The following is a 13,036-nucleotide window of genomic DNA, read 5'->3' on the forward strand; positions in this document are numbered from 1 at the left end:
TGTCTCTTTCAACCCAGGGGGATGTTTCCAAACTCTCTTAAAAAAAATCAAATTTCATGGTTGTTTTCTCAGTTTAAAATATGTACCAAGTGTTGACAGTTGATGCCTTGGGCAGAAAAAGCACGTGCAGAATTGTACTGGATGACTGAAGAAAGCCAGGAATGAGGAGATGGGATGGACGTGGTGAAATGTGCATATTGACAAGGCAGAAAATGCATGAATGGATGAAGGCAGGGAGTCCATTTCAGGTGGGCTTTGGGGGGCTTGCAGCTGATGGGGTTTGTCACCCTGAATGCAGGAGGGTCAGTCAGGAAAAGCTGATGATCTGGGAAAGAAGGGAAATTCAAGCTGAATTATGTCAGGGAGCTGGTAAACAGGCTGTGGAAAATCAGGATCAGTGAACACCAGCTCAGCTCTGGCTGCTGCTTTGCTCAGAGAGGGTCTCAGGGTAAATCTAGAGAAAATTAAAAAGTGATTCTCTGCTCTGGGGAGCGAGCAGCACGTGTTGTGTGACATAAGAGGGATTTGTCTGACCATCCATTAGGCTCTGTCCCATGTCAGTTTTGCACTGAATGTTGTGTTTGTGCTGTTTCAGGACTTATGTGTTCTGTTCCCTTTTCCACAGGAAAAAATCAATAGTAATAGCAGTGTCAGTATCACAGGTGGAACAGTAAGCAGAGATCATTTCAGTGAATCTTAGAAGTCTGTTTCTTATTGCAAGAATAAATTTCTTTTAATTACTTCATTTGCTTCTTTCTTTTTACAATTTAAAACATGAACACAATTTTGTGGCTGCCGTGAAGTGAGCAGGTTTGAATTCATATCTGAACTTAATTTCTCCTTTGGTCATGGCTCAGCTGCTTTGAACATCTGCCTGTGAAACACAGTTCACCTTTCAGCTTAGAAGAAGACAAATTATTAATACATCAGTCCTTTAGTTGGTAGGAAGGAAGGTTTAACTTATCTGTAACATTTTTATTTGAGTTAGTTAATTTTTTCTTTTTCCCGAACTTATGTTTTGTCACATCATCTGCTGTTCTCGCACCCAGGGGCACACACGTACCTGCAATGCAACCTCTTCTTTAACCAGCCAAGAACACTTCAATTTAAAGGTTGTTACAACCTGAATACACACCAGGGTGTTTGGTGAAAAGGCTGGGAGTGTTTTGTTATGATCTGCCAGCCTTAAAAGGCACTTTGACCTTTCAGAAAAGAAGAGGCAGAAGAAGGTGAAGGCCACGAGCGACTGGCGGGAGCGGAGGAACGCGATCCGCCTCACCAGCGAGTACACGGTGGAGACGCTGGTGGTGGCAGATGCTGACATGGTGCAGTACCATGGAGCTGAGGCTGCCCAAAGGTTCATCCTCACTGTTATGAATATGGTAAGTAGGCATTTTACTCTTCAAAGAGGAAACAAGAATAAGCAGGACATATCCAGGGTCGGATAAAGCTGACTTGGCAGCAGAAATCAACAACTGGTTTGACCTTCAGGTATGAGAAAAGGTTTTGGTTTTCTTGTGTTATGTGCCCCTTCTCCACTTGTGTTATTCCTGGTATTTGCCACAATAAAACCCCATTTTTCAAAACTGAAAATGTAAGTTTTCACATAGGAAATAGTGGTTCAGGAGTGGTGTTTTCTACCAGGCTTTTGGTGCTGCTGTGGTTTACCTTGGAGGAGGGTCTTGTCTGACATGTTTCTTGGGTTCCTAAAGATTCCTCTGCCACACCTGTTTCACAAAAGATATGGCTCATTGTTCTAGGCAGTTAAAGCCAGCAGTCATATTGCTTTCCAGCAGAAGACCTGGCTTTAAGTCCAAAATGATTTTTGTCTCTGATTTTTACACAATGAAAATGGCTGCTTCCCTTGATGTAGAAAATGTGGCAAACTCATGACCAAACTGCTGGCTGATCCCATTCTTTTCACCCAGAGCTGCATGAAGTGATGCTGATCATACCTATGAGTTGTTGGTGGAATTGGGCTTGAAAATCATTCTAGAAATCCTAGGGATATATTTTGGAGTGAGGGGAATCTTTGGAAATTGCAGGCTCTTGGGAAGTGTGGGTGTTAATTTGTGAGCTGTCCCTGTAGAGAGGCCTTCTGGCTCAGCTGATAAGGGAACACAAAGCCTCCCACAGGGAATGCTCACTCAGCTGTTGGCAGTGCCACTAAGGAGGTAATGGCTAAATTGGATGTAGACATGGAAAACTCTGCTCAGAGGCTGCAGGGGTCCTTGCAGAGGCATTTGCACAAGAAAGTCTTGGAGGAAGCTCATGTTCCTTTGCCCATGCTATTGTAATATCCAGGAACAGCTCATTCTCCTCACTGTGCCTCTGCTGGTGTTTATGAGCAGCAAATTGGCTTGGGAAAAAATAACAGTCCTGAGCAGTAATTGCCTGGTCATGCTTCCAGTGAAGAGATGGATGCTCAGCATAAACCAGCTATGGAACAACAGCTTTTTAAGAGGTCTTGTGTTCCTTCATCAAGCACTGGTGTGAGAGAGCCCTCCTGGAGGCTGACTGAGTAGGGAGTTTGATTAGTCTTTTGCATTAATGAGCTGCTTTTCTATGTCCCTTCCTCTCCCTTTTATTTGGCCTCCCAGTTGTCACTTGATTAGGCTCCACTGTGGCTCTGCAGTTACTTTTGATGACCCTCATGCCAGCAGGTCAATGATTTCACTGTGGCCATTGGGGATGTCTGTGTTGTGCAGCTTTTTCAGCCTGTGAAGATGGTTAGGGATGAACAGACTGATGGACCAAGTCCTAAACAAAAGGTGGCTGTGGGTCTTTGAATGATGTCTGTCCAGGCTGAGGTGCTGCAGAACATCTCAGCAACATCAGCTTGCCAGGTGTGACTAAATCTGTATGGGGAGGTGCTCAGAGATGGGCTGGCTTCTCTAAACCCATCTATTAAACAAATATTGAAGGTTAGTTTCCTGTGGATTAGGCTGATGGGCTTTTAAGCTGGGTTCTGATGCTGTAGGGTGAGCTCACCCCTTTATTGGACACCAGAGAGAGCACATGGAGAGGACTCTTGGATGAGGAACACGTTCATGTGACATCTCCTCAGGTGCAAGGTCCAGCTGAAATGCTTCCCACTGTTAAGTCATTGCTCCTGGGGGCTCACTGCTGTGAGGTTTTTCTGATGTCTGATAGGATCTGAAGTCATGTTTCAGCTCTTCAGCCTTCACAGGGGCAATGGGAGGGTCTCTCCCTCAGCCACCTACATTCCCACGCTCTGAGGAACATTTTTCAGGTTTGAAGGAAGGCTTGAGAGTGACTGCAAGACCAAAAGATAGAGAGGACTAAGGATAGGCAAACACAGAGATGGCATCACTGCATAAATCTTTTATTCTGTGGTGATAAAACCAGGTGGAATTCAGAGAATCAAATGGCATTTTTATGTTACATTTGTGTAATGAAAGCTGACCTTCATCACAGGAAAAGAAGCTGAAGGATAATTCAGAAAAATGTATTTCAGAGAGATAATCATGAGGTTTGGGGAGGCCTTAAGCCAAGCTCTTGGCTGCTTGGATCTTTGTTTCTGTCAGCCTTGGGTGTCTGTTAGCTGGGGGACAGGATTTGCCCCATGATATTAGGCAGTGCTTATTCAGCTATACTGCAGGATGGCAGGCTGCCTCTAAAAGAAACCAGAATGTTAATTTTGGCTTGGGTGCTTGCATTTAAGCAAATAGAACATTACTGGTCAGGGGTATATTAACTTAACTCCTCTCTGTAAGCCATTACGTTTACTGTCAAACCACAAAACAAGCATTAAGAGGTCTTATTAATGCATTTTATATTTATAGACATTTTAAATAAAGTGATCTGCCTTAAAGTATTTAATATCTATTTATGTTACAAGAATTTCTGAAGGAGGAAAAAGTCAGCATTACAAAATATGGGTTTATTGCTCCCTTGGTAAATGAGAATCTTAGAGGAAAAAACCCCACCACCCTCTTCTAGAATAACAGCTTAAAAGCACAGCAAACCCATTTTGGAACCCAGAAATAACAGGTAGCACTTCATGTAGCAAATGCTGTGTTTTTAATGTTATTCTGTAGTTCCATGCCCCTGAACAGAGAGTGGATTCACATTAAAAGTACTTGTTTTTTGTGAATGTCACTGTAGAGGAGCAAGCTCTTCCATTTACTAAACTAATGCTTGAAATTATAAGACAGGTTTTTCCAAGATCATGGAAGAATTTCCCTCTAAGGTGCTCTGTAATGTATGAGTAGGAACAAGCAGGGCTCCAGGGATTTGAGTTGGCTTTTTTCAAGTCACCACTGCTAAAAAGAAATCTTTTCTTGTTTTCTGGCAAGGTGTTTGATTCAGCACTATTTTCCAAACAGGTGCTGAAGTTGTTGTCAAATGCCACCATGCACAGCTGCAGCCTTAGCAAGGCAGTGAGGAATGGAAGAACATGGACAGGGAGCAATACCAGCAGAGCTGTGGGGATGCAAAACCACCTACTTAGATATAGGTGCTGATCTCTTTTTCTAGGTTAAACTCCCTTGTTACTGAGCTTTGTTGCAGTGTTTGCATTCCAGTTCTTGTCTCACCTTTGGCTTGAGAGCATCTCCTGTTCATGTCCTCCTTCTGTAGTGACCAGTGTTCAGAACTTCCTCTGAATTCCATTCCCAAGTGCCTTTGTGGTAAATCCAGCTTTAAAACATGCTTATTTTGCTCACCCATTCTGCTGGCAGCTAATTTCTCAGTGCATTTCATCCACGTGGAGCTGTGAGGGTGGATGTTCTGTTCTTGCAGGAGTTCTGTGCTTTTGTTTGCTCTTGTGGTTGCTTTTCATCTGAAAGAAGTGACCAGTAAATGAAAAAGGAGATTCTAGAAACTGCACTGGTCTCTGCTGTGTCTGGTTTTCATGGTTTAGGTTTTCAGCTTTCTGGTTCTGGAGATAACTGGTTCAAGTGGTGATAAATGGGGATGAGAGCCTTTGGAAAGTCCAGTCCATGGCTGTTGTGTGGCTGAGGATGAGGAGTGGCTGTTTCCAGGCAGGCTCTGAGCAGGGAGTTGTGGATGTTGGCTCCTTGCAGAGTGCAGAGCTGACTTTGCAAACCCAGTCCCACCCAGACTGACCCTCAGAGCATTTGGAGACAGAGACATCTGAATTTCTGAATTTCCAAGACCACAACACAGTCGTTTAACAGCTGCTTTCTATGGGTTTGAAAACCTAAAAAAAAAAATGGGTTGGTTTGGGTTTGGTTTTTTTTGTCCCCTAAGTGTATTTTTTTGGGTTTTGCAATAAATTACAACTGTGGCTTGGTTTGGAGCTTGCCTTTTTCCCTGAGAGTGCAGTGTGGAGGGAGATTTTCTGCAGTGTGTGTCAGTTCTCCTGCAGCTGTTGCTAAGCCATGAGATTACTGTGGAAGCTCTTTGCAGCAGCAAGCAGGAACTTGAAGTTAGTGATCTTTTGGATGTCATTAAGAGGGAAAATTCTTATGTTGTTCTTTAGGAATGATACTGTTTTACTCTCTGAAGCCTGAGTTTTACGCTCCACAGATTGTTTTTCATTTTGGATTTCCCCTGTGAGGGTTTTTTATGTTAAAAAAGCAGATAAAATCATTTTTATCATGCTTGCATTGATGGATTTATATGTCTGTGCTCTTGAGGGCTGGCACATAAAGGCTCCAGAGCTGCCACTGATAATGAGCTCCCTTACCTTGGTCTGGAATTTTCATGATGAGAACAGGGACATAAGGGAAAGTAAGGGAAAAGGATCTGAGTGTTTCATCACTGTCTGCAGATTTCTCTTTTTGCTCCAGCAGCCCCAGGAGAAGGAGTTATGTCAACTGTATCTTATAAAAAGCTATGAATATGTTCTTTTTCATAATGTTTAAAGGAGTAATTTGAAAGCTTGGCTTTAGGTGGGTGTTAGAAATCCTATAGCACTTTTCAAAACAAGAGAAAGACAGCCTCAGTAACCTGACTAAGGCTTCTGCTGTCCAAACCTCATCCAGCAGCCAAGGCAATGGGAAGGCTCCTGCTTGAGTGCAGTGCTCAGGGAAGAAAAAAGGGAAAAAAAGTCAATTTACCCCCAGGGTTGCTGTTCTAAACTCCAAAACATCTGAAAGACACACATCTCCCTCCCACCGTCCACCTGCAGAGGAAGCTCTTGAGAATTTAAAAAAAAAATTAAATGATGTAGTTTAGTTCCTCTCTGAGCCCAATTCCTTATGTCTGTGTTTGCTTTGTGCGTGCTGGGGCAGGCCTGCACAGCTTATGCCAGAACTGCATTTGTTCTGCCCCTTCCATGTCAGAGCTGAGGGGAGAAGGAAAGGCAGGAGGAATGCAAACAGAGGAGGATGGTTCAGCCTTGAAGCTTTCCTGTTTTCTTTAGGGCATTCTGCACAGTAAAGCTCTGTCAGAGAAATGCAGGTGAAGGGGGAGATGCCAGAGACAGGCTTTATTCTCTTCTTGTTCTACTGCACTTCCCCTTCCATTTTTTCTGCCTGTTGTTATCGTTCCTTACCATATCTTCTGTTTCCAGAGCTCACCCTACTTCTGATGACTCCACACAGAGAAGTCAGTGCAGAAGTGAAGAAGCTCCCCTGCAGCAGGGCACCCACAACACTTCAGTCACATTGACCACTTTTGCCATCCCTTCCTTTCATCCCAGTGATCCAGAACCTCCATTTCTTTTCCATCCAAGCTGCTTTCTGCCACTTGTGGTGATGTTCTAAACAAGTAAACTCTGCACTCTCCATGGCAGAGTTTCATGCAGCTGACACTTCTGTTCCCAGCTGCCTTGTTTTATTAAAAGGTCCTAAACCACCCAAATATTTTTACTTTTCCCCTGTTGGAAGCAGTCACAGCAGCCTGAAGGGTGTGATGCAATTGCAGGCTTGAGGAAGGGTGGCCCTTGGTGTTGGGAGGGGGCAGGGAGGTGTCTGTGAGTCAGTCTCTCTGTCTGTGCAGCAGGAAATCTTGAGAACATCTGCAGTGGGAAATCCCATTCCTCATGGCCTGGTACCAGTTATCCCACCCCCCAACCTGGCACGTGCTGCAGGTGGACACTTGGATGTAATGTGGAACAACTCAGACACACTGAGTCTCTGGGGTTTGGTTTTCTTGTTGGCTGGGTGAGAAAGGCAGAAGGTTCTTGCTGCCATGATGGAATTCCATTCTTAGCAGGAAAGACCTATGTATTTGAATCGTTTTATTTTAAATTCAGCTGGATCCTGTGATGATGCTTCCTCTGGGCACAACTTACCTGGCACAGCCTGCTTTAAATCCAGCTGGGAACAACCTGAGCTGTGTCAGGCTCATATTTTTTTATCAAGTCATTTAAAAGTCAGTTTGCCTTCTCTATGGGGTTACTTCTAGCCTTAAAGCTCATGATCTGAGAGAAGTTTCCCTCTGAAAGGACAGTGCTGAGTGGGGCTGAGACCCAGAGCTGCCTCATGCTGGACATGGATGCTCCCAGCCCTCCCCACAGGGCACAGCAGAGCCTGGCAGGAGAGCTGGGGAGGCCTCTGTGAAAATGTCTTCAAAAGAGGAGGAAAAAGCTGAATGGTGGAAAAAAGTGGGGGAAAAACCCAGGTGAGAGCAGGAGGATGAGGAGCTCCTGGTGCTGGAGCAGAGGTGCCCTCCAGCCTGTGGGGAGACCATGGTGGGGCAGCTGGCTGTGCCCAGCACTGTGACCTGAGGTGAGGAGCCTGTGCTGGAGCAGGATCTCCTGATGGGAACTGCAGCCCATGGAGAGGATCCATCCTGCAACAGGGCAAAAGTGTGAGGAGGGAGCAGCAGAGAGAGCTGTTCCAGAGGACAGTCCCCATTCCCCATCCACCTGCCTGGCTCTGGGTGAGGGGGAAGGAGTCAGGAATGCAGGAGTAAAGATGACGTATGGGGAAGGTGTTGTTTCAATTTATCTTTTTTTTTTTTCTCTGTATACAAATTACTTTAATCGGCGAATTAAATTTTCTCCAAGTGTGTGTTGCCTGTTACTGTTAAGTGATATCCCTCTCAGAGGGAAAGGTTAATGTTCCTTCAAGGCAATACCATCAGCCTGGGGCTCCTTTGGCCTTCATTTAAGAAAATAAGCAAACAAAGCTTGAATAAACAAGCAAAGTGAAGCCTCTTGCACTCCCAGGGACTTTTTTTTGGTTTAGTGTCCAATTGCTGCTGATATCACTGGTGGATGGGAATAAAAGTGCAGTCAGAATTATCTTTGGGATAGAGAGCACAATAGGAAAAGAGGAAGGGCTGGCAGCTTTCAAGATGCCATCCTGAACTGTCCAGCAGCTGGTGCTTGGTGGGCAAGTTTTGTCAGGGCAAACAGCCTTTGGAATCAGTGGTGTTTGGATTTGTCTGTGCTGGCTCTGGAGGCAGCTTGGCTGCTCTGATGGGAAGCCAAGCACCAGCACCCAGCAGGCTCAGTGGTAAGGACCTGTTTGCTGGGATTATTCTCATGTCATGAGTGGGAACTTCATGGGATGGCCAGAGCTAGTGGGGAGCTGGGAAACCAAAGATCCATCCATCCATCCATCCATCCATCCATCCATCCATCCATCCATCCATCCATCCCTCCATCCATCCCAGAGAGTGTTTGTCAGCCTCTGTAGTGGTGCAGCAGATCTCCACTTACACAGGGGTCATCTGTCAGAGCCCTTCTGTGCAAATGTCAAGTTTATCCCTGCCAGGTCTGTAGAGAGAGGCCTGAAGTGCTCTCCCAGCACATCTCCAGGCTGAGCAAATAGTGCCAGCCCTTGTGTGCACTTGTACACCAGCCCCAGGGTACAGAAGTGGCTCCTTGTGCTCAGCTGAAGGTCACTGGGTCAAACACTGAGTAGCTCTGTCTTGCAATCTGTGCCTAAAGTGTAGGAAACATTTATGTGTGTGCTTAAATCCAACCACAAACACTGGAGAGCTTCTTCCACTGAGCACATTCCTGAACATTTGCACAAATAGGAAAAATACCAAGCGTTGAAAGCATGATGTGCAAGATGTGCTCGTGTCTGAGGTTTGCTGTAGGAAATTTCTGAGCCTGGGTGATGCTTGTAGCCAAAGGAGCAGTGAGCAAGGAATATTGCTTACCTGGGGCCAAACCTGCCTCTCATTTGTCAGGAGTCTCACTTCACTGGTCTTGATTTTGGTTTTTTTGACCAAGTAGGGGATACAATATTCACCCAAGGCCTTTTATGTGGCCTTTTACACCTTTTGAAATAAACCCTTCCCTCACCTTTTTGATAGTGTCTAGTTAAAACATTTGTACACTGAGAAACGGGTGGAATAAAATCCTGGGATCAATTAAGATCTTATGTTCTAACCTATAAAAATGAGGTGAAGTATCTGAGCTGGAATGCAAAATCTGGAGAAAGTAGTAAGGTAGTTTCCGGTGCTATTTTTGTATTTCCTGAGGCTTGTGTCATTATGTGCTGCCTTATTACTATTCTCTTATATAAGATATGAAAATAACAGAGGGAAATTGCTTTTCCATTCTATTTCCTGAAGTCTAAAACACGCCATTATTTCATCTTGCATTCAGATATCTCTGATATTTAAATGCTGAAGATCCATGGTAGTTGAATGCTTCATAACGTATGTCCATGCTCCTGAGACTTTATCTTTAGAGCTCCTTTGGAATATTTTTCTCCTTATCGCAGCAACTCTTAAATATTCTTTATTTTATTGAGTGTAGTAGCACAATCCATGTGGGGGGAGTTTTTGTGTAAATTTTTAAAAGGAGAAATGTCTAACTTTAGTCACAATTAGTTTCTTCTACTATTACTAGGTCTTGATATTTCTACTAATAAGCTTTGGATGTTTTTCTTTGCTTTTTGACAGGTGTACAACATGTTCCAGCATCAAAGCCTGGGAATTAAAGTCAACATTCGAGTGACCAAGCTAGTCCTGCTCCACAGTCGCCCTGTGAGTCCCAGCCCCTTTCTCTCCTGCTCCTGGAACTGCTCTGTGCTGTCCCACAGGCTGGGAGGGGGATGTGGGGCCTCAGCATCACAAACTGTGAGGAGTTGCCCGTTCCACTTCACCAGGCAGCATTAAAGGTGGGAAGTACAGGGGCTGTGGGAGTGAAAGGAACCAGAATCCTTTTATTTATCCTTCCTGGTAAGGCTGTCTGCTTGTAGCTGCAAACCAGTATGAAGTTAGCTGTTACAGAGAGGTCTGATGCTTTATCTAAACACTGGGGATAATAATTTCTACTTTTATATATATATATATATATATTTTTTTTTTTTTTTTCCCAAAGGCAAAGTTGTCCATCGGGCATCATGGAGAGAGATCTCTGGAGAGCTTCTGTCAGTGGCAAAATGAAGAATATGGTGGGGCAAAATACCTTGGTAACAACCAGGTTCCTGGTGCCAGGGATGACACCCCTCCTGTGGATGCTGCTGTTTTTGTGACCAGGTATGGGAAGGTCTGGTTTTTGTTACAGCCAGTAATGCCCATGGCCAGTGATGGGGTTATCTGGTCAGGCAGAAATGTAAGAGGAAGATGACATATTTGCTGCTCAGGTGGCTCAGGTGAAAGTGCTCTGTGTTGGTTTTGTGCATTCTTAACAAGGTTGTACAAAAGCATCTCTCCCTTTGAGCCAAGGTGTCACAGTCAGGGTCAGGACGTGGCTGTAGCACAGGGGGGCTTTTTCCTCACCCCAGCTGGTAGGAGTGGAAAAAACAGGGAGGTTTTGGAGCCCTTCTTCCTAGGAGAAGGCAGGTGTGGAACTGAACACAGCTGAGCTCAGGTGCTCTGTGTGCAGTTAGGGGTGAATCAGCTGAGCAGAGAGTGTGGCAGCAGTGGGCAGGGAGTTATCTCCTAAAGAAAGAGGGAGAGAAATACCATAAACTAAATTAATTTTTTCTCTCTTTACCTGAAGAAATAACCACTTTAACAACTCTCCTCTATCACAACTGAGGTAGAGGAGGGATGTCATTCTGATTGGTTTGTGTATTTGAAAACTCATGCATTTATTTCAGATGTGAAATGATCTTTACAGAAATATTTGATCAAAATTCTTTGCACTTTGTAATTCTGAACTTACTGATCTGTCAAACACATCAGATAAAGCAAGAAAAAGGGTGTTTAGGGACAGCAATCTTTTTTCTCTAACTATCTGAGCTCAACTTCACAATACAATGCATGTCCCATGTTCCTCACAGTTACTACAAATTCTGAACAGCACATTCGTGGTGTTTTAAGTTTTTTGCATCCTTTAAGATGTAAAAATATTAATTTTTACAGAAGTGATCTCTGAATAATGAAAGTGAGCACAAAATTATGGTGTAATGGTGCTAGAAAAACACTACTTCCTACCCCCTTGTCCCCCAGTTTGAGACAGGAAATATCTGTATTGCAGTTCAATATTACTCACCTCTTTCACTTCTTTTCTCTGCCAACAATTTAAGTAGAAATACATGTTTTTGTATAAACTGCCATCCTGATTGCAATAATCTCCAGTGTTAGATTTGTGTTAACAGCCCCACTGCAAACTGTCCATGGGATTCTGGTGAGTGTTCAGTGCAAGAGCTGGTGAGCAGGGCATGAAGCCAGCAAAGTTCCTGAGCACTCTCCTCCCCAGACGTGTGTGCAGCTCCCCCAAACCCTGCTCCCTCCTCTGTATTCACTGCAGTGCACCAGGCACTTGTGCAGATATTTAACAGTTTAGACAGGGGGAATAGTTCCTTTGAAGTCAACTGGCTGCACATCCTGGTTGTAGTCAAGCATGTGCTCCACTGGATCAGGGCCTAAATAAATAACTAACATTTTTGTTAACCTCATCTGGGTATCCAGTTGTCCTGCATGACAAGTGAGGCAGAGGGAATCTCTTCTGATGGGCTCTGAGCACAGGGTGGGGGGAATGAGCCGAGCATTTCATCTCTGCTGCTCTCAAAACTGAATGCATAATGTCAGGCTAAATGAGCTGGACTCAGGCTTCTGAGGAAGAACTGTAAAAGAATTGGTAGGAGGAATTGTTCTGTGGATTTGCAGGGTTTGGCAGTGGGAATAGCTGGGAAAGTTCAGGTTTGGTTGGGTTAGAAACCAGATTCAGCTTTGGTGAGAAGGTTCAGGCCAGGGAGCACATGGCTGTGCACAGCAGCAGCATTTTTGGCTGCAGTGTGCACTTGGAGTCTTTCCACCCTTCTTGCTTGTCCTGTCATCCTTAACCCATCCTGCTTCTGCTGCATGGAGGATGCTGCATTGCTTGGAGGGCTTCTGGGCCAGCAGCCCCATGCCTGTGTCAGGGAAATGCATTTTTCTCCTCTTGGCTTTGGAAATGTGTGTGTGTGTGTCCCTGGACCCTCCCCAGACTGTACAGATGGACCAGTGGTAGAGGAGTGGGAGCAGCAGCATGTCCAGCACGAGCAATTGCGCCAGGAAAAGCAGAAGCTGAATTTTCAGCAGCTGCAGCTGCTTTAAGGACTAGAAACAGATTCTTTGGGGTCAAGCTGAAGAAATCCCTGTGGTTCCAGTCTGGCTGGGTTCATTTGAAACACCAAGGCACTCTTGCCTTTTGAAACTTCACCTCTAAGTGATGTTTCCCATACCCTCGTTTGTATGCAAAAGTAGATTATGTAGGTGGCAAATATTCCTCTTGTGGGATTTAAGGTATCCACCTGAGTTCCAGGTAAGGGACATACTGTGCCTGTGGAATAAGATGCATTGTCCAGCTCAGTAAATAAGTGAGACAGTGGGAATAATCTGCCACAGCTGAATATAGTGTTGTGGTCTCTATAACCATCACAATTTTCTCATTTAGATTCTGGTTTTGAACTTGCAGAAATTCAAGTCTCTAGCATCTTTGGATAGTGTACTTCATATTTTACCAGACAGCTGACAAGAATAACTTCTGTCTGCAGAATCTGTGTCTTAGTGATTTTACAAGCATGTCTCATTTGAAACACATTCCCTCTCTTGATCCCTCTGCCTTTTGCATTCCTGGGAAATCTTCAGGCACACTGATGTTATCCCAGCTCCTGGCTGGAGGTGTTTGGGTCAGCTATTAGACTGTAGGTGATGTGATAGCAGAGCAAAGAGTGTCCCAGCACTGACAGGAGCAGAATTCAGAGCT

General features: G+C 44.6%; 1 protein-coding gene across 1 annotated transcript in view; it reads left to right on the forward strand.

The window, feature by feature from the left end:
• Nucleotides 1–13,036, forward strand: part of ADAMTS17 (ADAM metallopeptidase with thrombospondin type 1 motif 17) — a 151,214-nt gene that overhangs the window by 18,824 nt on the left and 119,354 nt on the right. The window contains exons 4-6 of the mRNA XM_059482237.1: nt 1,210–1,382; nt 9,799–9,882; nt 10,220–10,377. Coding sequence (XP_059338220.1) covers nt 1,210–1,382; nt 9,799–9,882; nt 10,220–10,377 — 415 coding nt within the window. The remainder of the gene's footprint in view (nt 1–1,209; nt 1,383–9,798; nt 9,883–10,219; nt 10,378–13,036) is intronic.

This window comes from Ammospiza nelsoni, chromosome 14 (assembly GCF_027579445.1).
Source record: "Ammospiza nelsoni isolate bAmmNel1 chromosome 14, bAmmNel1.pri, whole genome shotgun sequence".
Lineage (NCBI taxonomy): Eukaryota > Metazoa > Chordata > Aves > Passeriformes > Passerellidae > Ammospiza > Ammospiza nelsoni.